Below are 14,037 nucleotides of genomic sequence, written 5' to 3'. Positions count from 1 at the left end.
CGGAGGATGCGGAAAGGTCAGGGAATGACCACCGCATATCCCCGGAGCAATATGGCCTTAGTTGCTAATGCTCCTAAATAACAAACAACAAAAATTCTTTAATAAAATTCATCAGTGACTTGGAAGTAGTTCAATAGAAGGGTTACACCACTAGTATATTCATGTCACTGTATGCATATACAGTGACATGAATGAACTTTTAGCACATAAATAACTTGTACCTCATGGGTGCAACATTCATTACATGGTTTTTTATTCACACTGAGACAAAATTAGTAGTCGCAAATTGTCTACTATCTCCAACTAGTAGGCATGGGTAAGAGACAGCAGCACACTGAAAAAATTTCATTATAGTTTATACATAAACGAGCTCATTATTTTGAAATATATTTGAAATGACCTTAAAAAAACATAGTTACCCTAAAGAAAACAGAAAGTAGCTTTGAAGGCTGGAGAACGAGGACATTGTATCTGTTGGTTGTTGTCTAGCTTTGACTTGTAGAAATTGAAGAAATTTTCTGGAATTCAAATCCAGATGTTAATGAAATCAAATTAAATGGCACATAAATAGATGCAGATGATATTATTGCTTAAAAAATATCAAAAACTTTACTTTTTATAACAATATCTCACATTTTTTTTATTTAAAAAAAATGGATATGATTTTTAACACTATTTTATTCTTAATAATGAGCAGTCAAGTCAAAATAAAAACAAATAATTATTTAAAAGCATTTATGTGCAAAGTTTTGGCTTTTACAAAACTTCAAAATTTCATGAAAAAATTTGCTCCACAGAGTGCGCTCTATTGAAAACTGACTATTGAAAGCCTATACACATCTTGGCAAATCACTGTACCTAAGAAATAAAACATAATGTGTTTTTGATGTAATAATATCATCATTATTGTGAAAGTTTTCTTTTCACTGGTAGGTACTTATGAATTTTAGGAAGACTTGCTTCTTATAATAAATAAAATGCATAATATGATAACTTTTAACATAGTGCCCACTTTTCTTTGTGTTTGCAGGTCCAGTAAGTTGGGTTCAGAGACAAATGAACCTTGGAACAGATCCTAGAATAATTTTGATGGAATTGGTACCAAAGGGAACTTTAATTCCTCCACACTTGGATGAAGTTACTCTTTGGAAGATAGTAGTAAACATGTTAAGTGAACCACCACCTCGTTCTAAACTTTCACATGTCAACACAATAGATGATGTTGTGCATCTCCTACACACTTGCAAAAATGTTATGGTACTCACAGGAGCAGGGGTAAGTATAGATGCAAGTGCATTTTTTTTTTTTTTTTCCAATTTTAGAATTTCATTCTTTGGCTAAGATTATAAAATATAGTAAACTCATGCCAACTTGAATTGAAAAAATTCAAAAAAAAAAAAAAAAGAATTATCACAAATTTAACTTAATGAATGTTACTGCTTTTCCATTCAAAATAAGTTACGTTTGGAATAGTATTGAAATAGTAATATAGTAAACCTTATTTTAAAATTCGAATTTTAAATAGATTTAACCCACAATTTTATCAATATGGCTTATTGCAGAGAAATTATTTTTTGTTGCAGTTTGAGAGGCATTCAGTAAATGTGCATAGTACATCTACTGCCTTCTGAGGGTCCTGGCAGGTATGCACATTAATTCCCTCTTCTGCATTGGTGTTGTGATCTTTACATTGTACTTCTTGTACTTGGGAAACTATTAGTTAAACACAATTGAGCTCAAAGCACTCATCATTGACAAAATCATAAAATGAAACTCTTCAGCTAGCCCAAAGCAGAAATGATGTAATTCCAATTATTATTTGGAACATATATGTACTTCTCACCACCTCTGCAGTAGAAGTTGTTATTGGAAATCCAGCCAACCCGACACAGTTTGCACCTGTGCTTTCTGTAAAGGGTACTACGTTTTGTTTACTCTTCTTGTATCGTGGATATACTTCTGTATCATTTATTTGTGATATTTTTCTTAAAATTCTAAATAATTTTTTAGCCCAAAAGTTTGTGCTTTGATGTGGTGTCTCGTAGCAGCAATTTAACTGAATAGCATTGTGAGTTGTGCAATTATCAATAAACAAAATGATTTTTTTTTTATCTACCATGATGTGACCTAACTTCAGCAACCTTAAAAGGTGAGTTAAATATTCTGTACTATGTTTGCTGTCATGACAAGAATCGTGTTTTAAAGTTTTATCAGGCTTGTTCATTCTTAGATGACACACAAGTGTCATAAATTTAAATTGGAAAAGAGTAGTTGCAGAACAGGTGTGCAAAAATTTGCTTTCAGCCAAAGAATAACTGATTGTTGGAACTAACTTTCTTCTAGTGTTGTGAAGTTCAGAGATGTGACTGGATGTGATGAATATGTCACAGGAACCTAGCAGAATTATTGGTAAGCTTCAGAATAACTGTGAGGACAAAGGGAAAAGTAATACCTCTTATTGCATAAATTTTTAAGAAACAGAAATAAATCAAAATAAAAAAATGGATTTGTAGATAAAAAAGGTTGCCTTTAATTTGATGTATTATTTTTCTACATGTGCTGCATCTAACTTAATATATTTTGCCCAGCACTTAAGTTCGTTTATGCTGATCAATTAAATTTTTTTCATTTGAGAGGCTAGCGATCTTGTCATGGCTGTTTTAAATATTGTATTGGAATTATATCTATTGTCTAGGAGAGATAATTTGGTGGCAAAAAATCACTTGGAACCAAGTCTACACTATTAATGAGATGCAGAACAACTTCAAATCCCAGCTACAAAATTCTTGCCATGTTGTGCAGCAGCAGCAGTAAGTGTGCAATATTGTGTTGAAGCAACATTGCTCTATTGCTGTGCCTTACTCATTTGATTCTTTTTCTGAGCTTGTTCAATGTACAAGACTGAATTGACTGAGGGTCTTTTTTTTAAAAATTCAGTGTGGATGACACCCAGAATCCCAAAAAAAAAAAACACTCCCTTTACTAGCCGTTGCCAGAACTTTGAATTTTTTTTTTTTGGACATTGAGATGTTTTATTTGGAAATTCCTTGGACTGTCTCATGTTTTTGAGGTCACAGTAGTGAATCTAAAATTCATCTGCAATCAGATAATGTTTAAAAATGCATCAATTTTAGCAGTCAGAAATATATTGTTATTTGATTTTTAGGAGCATTAGCAACTAAGGCCATATTGCTCCGGGAATATGCGGTGGTCATTCCCTGACCTTTCCGCATCCTCCGTATTTGGTGGTGACGGGCTCGAACCCCGGTCTAATCAAGAAGCGTGTGCTACGCACTGCTGCTCCTTCCCACCTGGCTACGGAGGCGCCTTCAGAAATATAATAACTACATGTTGTTTGAACTGCATATTCAAAGCTACTGACATTTACTAACTAGAAATTTTTCGTTAAAAGGAGATCTTAGATGGAACTTTCTGGAAATAACTTTGACAATGTTTACTTGGATTTTAGCAAAACATTTCACTCAGTCTTGTACACACGAAAGGTTACTGTATAAGCTGGAAATATTGGAATCTCAGGTAAGACCCTCAGTTAGATTATGGGATAGGTATATATCAAGAGGCAAAGGGTTATAATTTATGGTTACTCTGTGGAATTGGTTAGGGTTAGAAGTGGGTCTCTCAGGAATCAGTGCTGGATCTACTCCTATTTCTGATGTTCTTAACCCTGAGCCAGGCACATGGGAGGAATGAGACCCCAGACAATATTTTAACAATTTGTGCTTTGTCTTTTCACACAGCTGAAACTCCTAATAGCTGTTTTCAAAAATGTTTGCTTTGATTTCTCCTTAAGAATTCCATAAATCTCTGTTAATTATCACACAATTAGGAAAAATTCAGGAATTAAATTAAACCTAATTACATGTATCTGTTGAAAGATATCTGTCACTTACTATTATTGATAGCAAGTTGGTTCTACTGATGCATGCTTTCTTTCAGACAGTAGCACTCTATGACTTTGTAAAATTGAAGCATCGTCTGGAATAAACCTGTTAATACCAGATGATGCTTCATGTTTCATGCATGGATGCTCCTGTTATTGACAGGCTGGGTCCAATTGCACACATTTGTTGAAGCAATTGGGTTTTTCAATTTGCATTTCACTTGCCAACAACTCTTGATAGAATTTTAATTTAAATTAATTATATTTTGTTTTTAATATAAATAATGGATACTAGTATTCAGTTTTGCAAGTCTTATTCCTTTATTCCAGTAATGTATTCAGTATTTGTTTGAACTCTTTTTCTTTCCAAATGTACCTAATTGACAACTAGTAGGATGAAGGTGGTCTAAGACTATAAGTTTTTTTCTCCCCCTTCATAATAATATAATGTAACCTATCTAGAATTTCACTAATTTGTTGTTATCAATTTTAAGTTAATTACCTTCTATTTTTTCACTCTTTGCTATTATAATACCTTTGTGAAAGTACTTATATTAATATTTAGAATTTTATGTAATTTTTCTTATATTCCCCCTCAGGGGCCTGAAGGGTTCAGTAGACCCTTGAAATACTTCCAATATTTTAAGTGTAAATTGATCAATAAATACATTTTAAAATACATTCACATGGTATAACAGTGTGCTTAGTTGTCATTTAATCTATAATAAAAGGATTTTTTGCAGTTGTGTTCAGAAAAGATTGAAAATAAAGTTGGGCATCAAAGCAGTGAATAATTTTAATTATTTTTTGCTGATTTTTAAAATGCCTGCATGCACAGAGGGAGATCAATCTTTCTTGTGACTGATTATGGGTTAAATGATACTGATGAAGAATGAAAGATGCAATGTAAAAATTATCAATAATGTGAAGGTTGGTAGGGTTTAATGGTTCAAAGCTACTGTGTGCCTACTAACTAGAAACTTTTAGCTGTGTGGAGACCTTAGATGGAACTTACTGGAAATGACTGTTTATTTGGACTTAAGCAAAGTATTTCACTCAGTTCCACACTCATGAGAGATTACTGTATAAGCTGGTACATATTGGGATCACAGATAAGACCCTCTGGTATATTATGGGATGGGTGCAGATTAAGAGGCAAAGGTTGTAATTTAATTTATGGTTACCACCTTACCAATCTTTGCATCTTTCTTCCTTCATCAGTGTCATTTAAGAAAAACAGAAACAGGAGCAAATTCAGCATTAATCCTTGAGGGATCTACTTCTAATCCCTTAACCAATTCTAAAGATTTATTCTTTAGAATTGGTTAAGGGTTTAGAAGTAGATCCCTCAAGGATTAATGCTGAATCTGCTCCTGTTTCTGTTTTTCTTAAATGACACTGATGAAGGAAGAAAGATGCAGTGTCAAAATTGGCAGATGATGTGAAGATTGGTAAGGTGGTTAATGATTAGCATCAAGTGTCAATTGTTCAGGTTATTTGTATAAACTTCAGGGATGGTCAAAGAAGTAAATAGCAGTAGAGGACACTTTGAGGTTAAATTAAAAGCAGTTGAGGAAGAGAGCAGAAAGAAAGAGGTTTGAGGATCATAATCCAGAAAGATGTGAAATGTAAAACGATGTCCTGTAATGTCCTTTATCAAACAGTTGCTTGTAAAAATAGAGAAGTTATAGTTCTGTATAAAGAATCAGTAAAAAACACAATAGATATTGGGTCCATGAATATTATGTTATGAACACTACACTTAAAGATGAGAAACACCACACTTCTTAAAAAGGTTGAAGAGTGAGTGAGATTGACAGAAGGATGCCAACACGAAGAAAGAATTTGAATATGTGGGCTACTGAACTTGCAGATAAGATGCCTTAGTGGGTGTTGAATGTTATTTTAGAGGTTAGTTAAATGAAAGGCGCATTATAGCCATAGTAGCTTATGTGCTATAAAACCCCCCATAACAACAACAGTTAAATGAAAATGATGCAAGAAAGCAAGCTTATACAGTATCAGGTTTAAAAAAAACATTTCATTTGCTCATCCTTTGTAATAATTTGTCAAATCCTTTAAATTACTCACTTCCACAGCAACAGATTTGAAGGTTATTTCCAACAGTCAGTTACTCTGCTGAAGGAAATTTTGACATCTATTCACGACCATCCTTTTCCAATTTAAATTTATGTTCCCTAGCATGTGTGGTATGGGTGCATGCCATCCCAGAAAGAGGATGCCATCACCATTTTGCTTACCCAGTCTATTTAAAACTTTAAATACTTCAGTCAGATAAACGCTGATGGAACTGATATTCAGGTGACATTCAAGTCAAGTGGACCCAATTTTGGCAAAGTCCGGATAGTCTGTGACAGCCAAATCCTCTGCTTGGCAAAGTCCTTCACGATGGTGGGACTGTTAGTAATCCTGGGTATTACCTCCATGCACAAGTACATGGTGGGTGACTACCCAGGTGTGAACCAACATAAGCAGGGGTCAAGGTGTGGCACCCACACCACGTGGAGGAATGCCACCCCTCTATGTTACCAGGCAGTACTACGGGGTAGATGACTTTCATCAACAAGTGCAATACCACCACTTTGCTTATTGGAGGCTTGAAGTGGTGGAACCCATGTTTAGTCTCTAGAGCTAAGTTCCGGGCAACCCTTCCCCATCTCTTCCATCATGCAGTATGATTGATGACTTTTGAGGTTATGATGAACATCGTGGCGAGATCCAGTATTCCTTACATTTCGAGTGTACAGCTCTAAAACGGTGTTTGCAAGCTGGCCGCTAGTTAGTACACCAGACCGAACCTATTGGTAACTCTCTAGGAGGCTTCCGGATCAGCTAGTGTATAATCTTGCTACCTCAACTGCCAGATAGTGACTGGAGGGAGTCCGAGTAGTGCGTATGTGGGGGGGCATTGTCAAGGATCTGGGTATATTCTTACCATGTGGACACCATATCCAAAAATTATCATTACTTCATACAGCATGTCCCACCCACTTTTTCTTACTATCGAATACACCATGAATAGTAAAACTAATAGAGCAAGCTTATCTGCGAAACGATCTAAACCTCCCAAACACTTCCTAATTCATTTCACAAATATACGTGGTCTCAATTCTAATCTCAACGATGTCCATTTCCACTTGCAGTCTGCCAAACTCCGTGTACTTTTTCTGACAGAATCTCAGTTATCGGTTGATTCAACTAATTCTCATCTCAGATGCCCAAATTATTTGTTGTATGATTCCTTTCACCTCAAAGGTGGTACTTGTGCATATGTCCATTCTGATATTCCCTGTCAGAGACTTGGAAATTTGGAATCTCCCCTCTTCGATCTTCTCTGGCTTAAAATCTCTCTACCTCATTGTGTAAAATTCATCTGTTGTCTCTACCGTTCTCCCAACTCCACAATCACTTGGACCTCTTTGACTTCCTCTCTTTGCAACTTGACTTTCTCCATTCCAACTTTCCTAACAGTGAAGTAATTTTCCTTGGTGATTTTAATGTTCAGAACTCCAGCTGGCTTCCGTTTTCTAGTCACACCGACACAGCTCGTCGGGATGCTGAGGCTTTTGCAATTACTAATGACCTTGCACAGATTGTTCATTTACCTACAAGAATACCAGACAATCCTAATCATACAGCCAACACGCTTGATCTTTTTCTCACAAACAACCCTTCTAAGTACACGGTCGAAGTGAGAGGTCCTTTAGGCACTTCAGATCACAACTTGGTGATTGTGTCTTCTCCAATGGAGCCTTTATCTCATGGCTATTCCCAACCTCATGTTGTTTGGCATTACAAGAATGCAAAATGGGATGACCTGTGAGACTTCTTTTTTTTTTTTCCTGGTCGGATTACTGTTTCAAAACTTCTGATGTTAACGTTTGCTCAGATTGTGTCAGTGAAATTATTCTTGCAGGAATGGAATCCTTTATTCCACACTCCACTTTAAAATCTTGTCCTTTATCTAAACCTTGGTTTTCCAATAAATGTGCTAAGGCTCTTCAAGAGAAGAATGTTGCATATCGTAATTGACTTGTTTCTAATTCTTCAGTTTCATTTTCTGCCTACACCAAAGCTCGCAACAATTGTAAAGCAGTTATTAATCAGTCCAAACTAGAGTTTGAACAGGCTAAGAGTAGAAAACTTGCTTCTTGCCCTAATGGTAGCCGAGCATTCTGGTCTCTTGCCAAAGCTATTGGTCGCAACTTTTGCCCACCTCTGTCAAAACCAGATGGTTCTGTTGTCATTTCAGCCAAGGGTAAAGCTGACCTGCTAGCATTCCATTTTTTTCTTCCAACCCATGTATTAATGATCTTGGTAAAACACCTCCCATCATTCCCAACACGCTCCATTCAATGCCTCCTGTGGTCTTCCGTCAAAAGGATGTCAGAAGGATTTTGATGAATCTTGATTAGCATCAAGAAAACTGCTAAGAAAACTCCAGGTCCCGATGGTATTTCTCCACTTTTTCTCAAAACCTGTGCTCCTGAACTTACTCCTATTCTTTGCCGCCTTTTTTCACTTTCTTATTCCAAAGTTGTTTTTCCTTCTGCTTGGAAATTTATTATTATTATTATTACCAGCCATATGGTGCAAGGAAGCCTGAGGCTTATGCTGCACCAGCCAAAAAAAATTTCTGAGTTACCCTGTGTGTGTGTGTGTGTGAGAGAGAGAGAGAGAGAGAGAGAGAGAGAGAGAGAGAGAGAGAGAAGAGAGAGAGATAGAAGGAAATCACCAAGAAAGAGAAGAATGATGATATCCAATTTGCTCATATCCAGCCAGGGTGACAAATCCCTCCCATCCAATTATCGTCCCATTGCAATTACTTCTACTCTTCCTAAAGTAATGGAGAAATCAATTAACCGCCAACTCTTAAACTACCTAGAAAACTTCCGTCTGATCAATGATCGCCAGTATGGATTCCGTCAGTGTCGATCCACTGGTGATATTCTGGCTTATGTTACCCATTTATGGACTAATTCAATGGAAAGGTTCAGTGAAACACAAGTAGTTGCTCTTGACATCTCAAAGTCTTTCGATCATGTTTGGCATAAAGGTCTTCTAAACAAGCTTCCATCTTTTGGTTTGCCAACTATTTTTAGTAATTGGTTATCCAGTTTTCTCTCTGATCGCTCACTGAGGGTGATGGTAGATGGCTCTCTGTCTTCTAACTTCTCCACTAATGCCGGTGTCCCCCAAGGTTCAGTTCTTTCCCCCACTCTTTTCCTCTTGTATATTAATGACCTTCTTCCATTGACTGGAAATCCTATCCATAGTTTTGCCGATGATAGCACATTGCATTCCTCTTTCCATTTTGAGAAACCTTGTCCTGCTCAATCAGCTTCAACTTCTTGGAAATCTCCTACCAATTCCTTAAATGCCGATCTTGAGGTAATTCTCCAGTGGGGCAAAGACAACTTAGTTGATTTCAATCCTTCTAAAACTCAGTCTTGTCTTATATCTCGCAAAAAGGATTCTTCTTCTTCTGCTCCTATGCTTATCTTTAGTGACACTCCGATTTCTAGGCAAGATGATATATCTCTTTTGGGGATTACCCTGACTTCTAATCTTTCTTGGCACAAGCACATTACAAATATTGCTTCCTCTGCATCTAAAAAACTTGGTTTTCTCTTTCGCTCTCACCTTTACTTTTCTTCCAAACAGCTGCTCACTCTGTATAAATCGCATATCTGCCCTGCCATAGAATATTGTTCTCACATCTGGGGTGGTGCCCCCAAAACCTCTCTGAGGCTTCTTGATTCCATTCAGAAGAGGGCAGTTAGGTTAATTAATGATTTATCTCTAACAGAGTCTCTCCACTCGCTGTCTCATAGATGTACTATTTCTGTTGCATGCCTCTTCTTCAGATACTTCCATGGCCACTGTTCTTCTGAATTGGCTTGTATAATTCCTGCTCTCTCTTTCAAAACAGTCCAAAGACGTGCAGCCACCAGCCAACATCCATTTACTGTCCAACTTCAAACTCACAGAACCAACTTTTCATCTTCCTCGTTTATTCATTCAACTGCCGTTTTCTGGAACAACCTTCCTTCATAAATATTTCCCGAAAATTAAAGTTTACAGAAGTTCAAGTCCAATGTCAACAAATACCTTCTTTCGTCTTCTCAACCTCCAACCCAAGCACGGTACTAAGTACTATAGGTTCTAATACCTCTCATGTTTGGGGTTTACATAAAAAAAAAAAAAAATAATAATAATAATAATAATTTGAAAAATAAATGAAAATCAACAGCAGATTTCTGATGCTTGGTCTTAGGTGCTAAGAGTGATTGCTTATCATTGGGCACTGCTGTTCTGAATGTAATGTTATTAGCAAAATCACACTGGATTCCATACAGAGTTCATTGTTGTTCTCAGTATTTCTTAATGGTACTGATGAAGGCATATCAGACCTAAAGTCTAAGTTTTTAGAAATATATAAATGTAAGCAGGCTGGTTTAAACAGGTTAAACAGGGTATGGTACTGCAACAGGAGCTTGAAAAATTAGGCAGATGGGCTGGGAATTTGCATTTGAAGTGTAAAATCAACAGTTGCAGGGTAATGTATATTGAATAGAAGAGAATGAAAAAAAATTGGGACTAATTGCACAGTAAGATGTGAAATTCTCAGAACAGTGCAGACAGGCTGTTAGGATAGCTCAGAGTTTTTTTTTTTTTTTTTAATATTATAAAGGAGGTTCTCCAGCAGGGATAAGGAGGTCACACCTTGCATACTGCATATAGGTCTGGAAATTCTCATTTTAGGATGGATGTGGATCTGTTGGAATGAGTGCAGAAAAGGTCAACAAGATTGGTGAGGGAAACAAAAGTGTGCTCTTACCAAGAAACACTTTAGTTCTGTAATTTGCAACATCTGAAAACTAGACACTTGTGAGATCTGATTTATGTGTTTAAGGCTTTGAATGGATTGACTAAGCTCAGTGCATATGATTTCTTTCCTCTTGCTCAGACAACACACTTTAGAGGAAATAAATTTAAATTATGGAAGAGTGGTTGCAGGATAGATGTGTGGAAATTTGCTTTTAGCTAGCAGGTAGTTGATTGTTAGAGTAGACTTCCACTTGGTGTTGTGGAAGTGGATAATTTGAATAAATTTAAGGAAGAACTGGATGAGTTATCAGAGGAGTTGGCAGGGGTGTGTGTGTGTGTGTGTGTGTGTGTGTGTGTGTGTGTGTGTGTGTGTGTGTGTGTGTGTGTGTGTGTGTGTGTGTGTTGGCGGCATATAAGCTTGTTTTCTTGCACCATTTATCACCTATCAATCCTAATGCTAAAACTCCCAGTTATTCCTCCAGTGAAGGGGTAGTTTGAATAAATTTAAAAGATAGGACAACTTATTAGAAAGGATAGACAAATTAAGATAAATGTACAAGCATCATTTTGCCACATTCTCTAATCTCAATGATTTTTCACTATTTATTTCATAGCTTATTTTTGCATTACATATCTGTTGTTGATATGTATTAATATACTATTGTTAATGTGATCAAAATAATATTAGTTGTACCTGTCGTAACATATGCCATCAGCATCATATCTTAAAGGATATTAATTAAATATCAACACATTTTATGTATTTATTCCTAAATTTCATTATAAACACAATTAAAAATTTCATTCTTCTCAGATACACTTAATGAATCCATTGATCTAACGCTTGAGAGACCAACATATAGTTGCCCTTACTGAATACAGGTTTCGGAAGGTATAAGCATATTCTTTCCTAAGTCTGTCCCTGTGACTTGTTGATGGTCATTGAAAATACTAAACGTATAGGAAACTGTCTTCTTTTCAATTTGAAAGGCATATTTGTATCAGATGAAATAAGAGGTATTCGCGGTATGAAAACAGCATATAAGTTCAATCCATCTATTACACAAGTCTCTATGATATGTCTTTGTAGACGTGTAATTATCAATCTTGCAGAGTCCCCTTGATGGCATAAGATTCCATAGTAGCATGATTACAGCACCTACTTTCAGTTTTAGCTGATGAGGAGGCATTCCTGTTGGTATTAAGCTGTTGAGAAATTCTTCAGGGTATGCCAGATGTTCACTTGGTTCATCACTTGCTACAGTATCCACACTTTTGTTAACAGTTTGTAACTTCTCTATAATGTTGGAAGCTCTGTCCCCATTTTCCTGTTTTTTCTCAAATACATAGTACTCTGGTATCTCTGTGTAATTTAATAGCATTGCTTGCACATCTGTTCTATTTAATTCAAACCATGCCTCAAGCATGGTCTTTGTAGACATTTCCCGCTGCAAGGCCTCCTCTTCTCTATGTTATTGGAAGATCACTTGCTGTTGATCATGTAGGTGCACTGACAATCTTATAATGGAATGCGACTTCTCTGACATTGGAAACTCAATCAAACACCACATTGCTTCAGGTGCACTAACGTACCGTCCATCTAAGAAAGTTTGAATCTCATCAAAGACCAAACTACCATCTATACCTTCCCTCTGTAATCTTGCAAATGCCACATCATGAACTTTATAAACATATTTATAGAGGTACTTTACACTGTTCATGGAGGCACACACACCTCCACATTAATGTGGGCATTGAATTTCTTTGACAACCATGGATTATAAGGTACAATTCATCTATTGTCCACGTCATACTTTCCTACTTTAACAGCAGATCCTTCTCTTCTCTTATATATTGGATAGCTGTTAACATTCTCTTCTGTTGTATCTATGAACTCTTTCGGAAAATTCTTACTGCAGCGTTTCCCAAACTGGGGTCCACGAAATGGACTCTCTGGAACTGGTCAAATTATTCATTGTATGTATATCAAATTGATGAGAAATAAAGTTATTATATATTTATGTAACAATAAGAATAAAGTTGAGTTGTTTTAAACATAAAAATTAGAATTTTCTTTTCAGATGAAATAAGAGGTATTCATAAAATAAGAGGTATTCATACATACAGGCAACCCCCGTATAACACGGTACTTCTACAACACGGTTTTGCTCTAACACAATTGATAAATTGCAGCAACCCTCACACAACACGGTACTTATATAACAAGGTTTCGCTCTAACACAGTTTGAAAATTGCGGTAAATCTCACATAACACAGTACTTTTTGAGCTTTTGTGCTGGGAAAACCCTGCTATTATGTTAGATATAATTTTCAATGTTTCCATTCCTTTTTGTTTGTGAATCCCTGCTGTTGACTCACTAGTCATTATCGCTGTCATGTTATTTTTCTAAAGCACATTTCTGGAGGTCACTATCATAAAACAATAAAACAATTTGCAGTTTCTGGTTTATTGGGCTTTTCTGTTAGTACAGTCAATTATAAACGGGTAGTAAACTCGATCTCCTTGCATTTGCTGTAGTACCAATAGCTGGAATTGTGGTTTTCAAGTTATGGCGAAATGTGTTTTCCCTTCCATGAAATATTCAATCATATAAAAAACATAAATAAATATTCAGAAACTCATTACTCCATATCTCACTTGAGCGTATCGTGTTTGTTGCAAATTTTGCATGCCATGTTCTTTGTTATTAATTGCTTATCATTTTTACTGTTTTAAATTTTACAACAAAAAAAAAAAAAAGTTAGTGAACAGAAATATCAATTAGTATGTACATATTACAGTATGTATTAATTAAGCTATGTATATAAGCATAAATTTATTTTTCTTTTGCTAATTGGAAAATATTCTTCCAGTTTTCACGTATCATTTAAAGCGGAGATCCCTGGGTTGGATTCTGTGATATTGAACTTGTAATTGTTTCAGACCATAAAAAATTGTGACTTCGAAGAGTGCAGTTCGTGACTTTTAAAGAGAGCAGAAGTTACACGAAATCTAGATGCTGCAGAGAGCAGAAGTTACACGAAATCTAGATACTGCAGAAAAGATTGTGCTTAGCAGCGATGAAGAGGAAGAAAATTAAATGAACATACATTTTCTGACATATAAGTATCACAGTTTGTAAAGTAAGACGTTTGTTCAGTTATTACTATTTAAGTTACTACTATTATAAAAATAAAGTTAAAATATTAAGTTATTACTACTATAAAATGTAAGTTTCCGATAGTTATAAAAAAAATGGTGTATTTTGTTAGCTTTTGGAACG

General features: G+C 35.8%; 1 protein-coding gene across 1 annotated transcript in view; it reads left to right on the top strand.

Moving 5' to 3' along the window:
- Positions 1 to 14,037, top strand: part of Sirt1 (NAD-dependent protein deacetylase sirtuin-1) — a 171,147-nt gene that overhangs the window by 79,904 nt on the left and 77,206 nt on the right. The window contains exon 4 of the mRNA XM_090379531.1: positions 1,031 to 1,275. Within this exon, the coding sequence (XP_090235657.1) occupies positions 1,031 to 1,275 (245 nt within the window). The remainder of the gene's footprint in view (positions 1 to 1,030; positions 1,276 to 14,037) is intronic.

The sequence above is a fragment of the Mastigoproctus giganteus genome, chromosome 8, assembly GCF_048544385.1.
Source record: "Mastigoproctus giganteus isolate SK-2022 chromosome 8, ASM4854438v1, whole genome shotgun sequence".
NCBI classification, from domain to species: domain Eukaryota; kingdom Metazoa; phylum Arthropoda; class Arachnida; order Uropygi; family Thelyphonidae; genus Mastigoproctus; species Mastigoproctus giganteus.
Note: the sequence above shows the minus strand (reverse complement) of the source record. Positions and strands in the feature narration are given on the sequence as shown.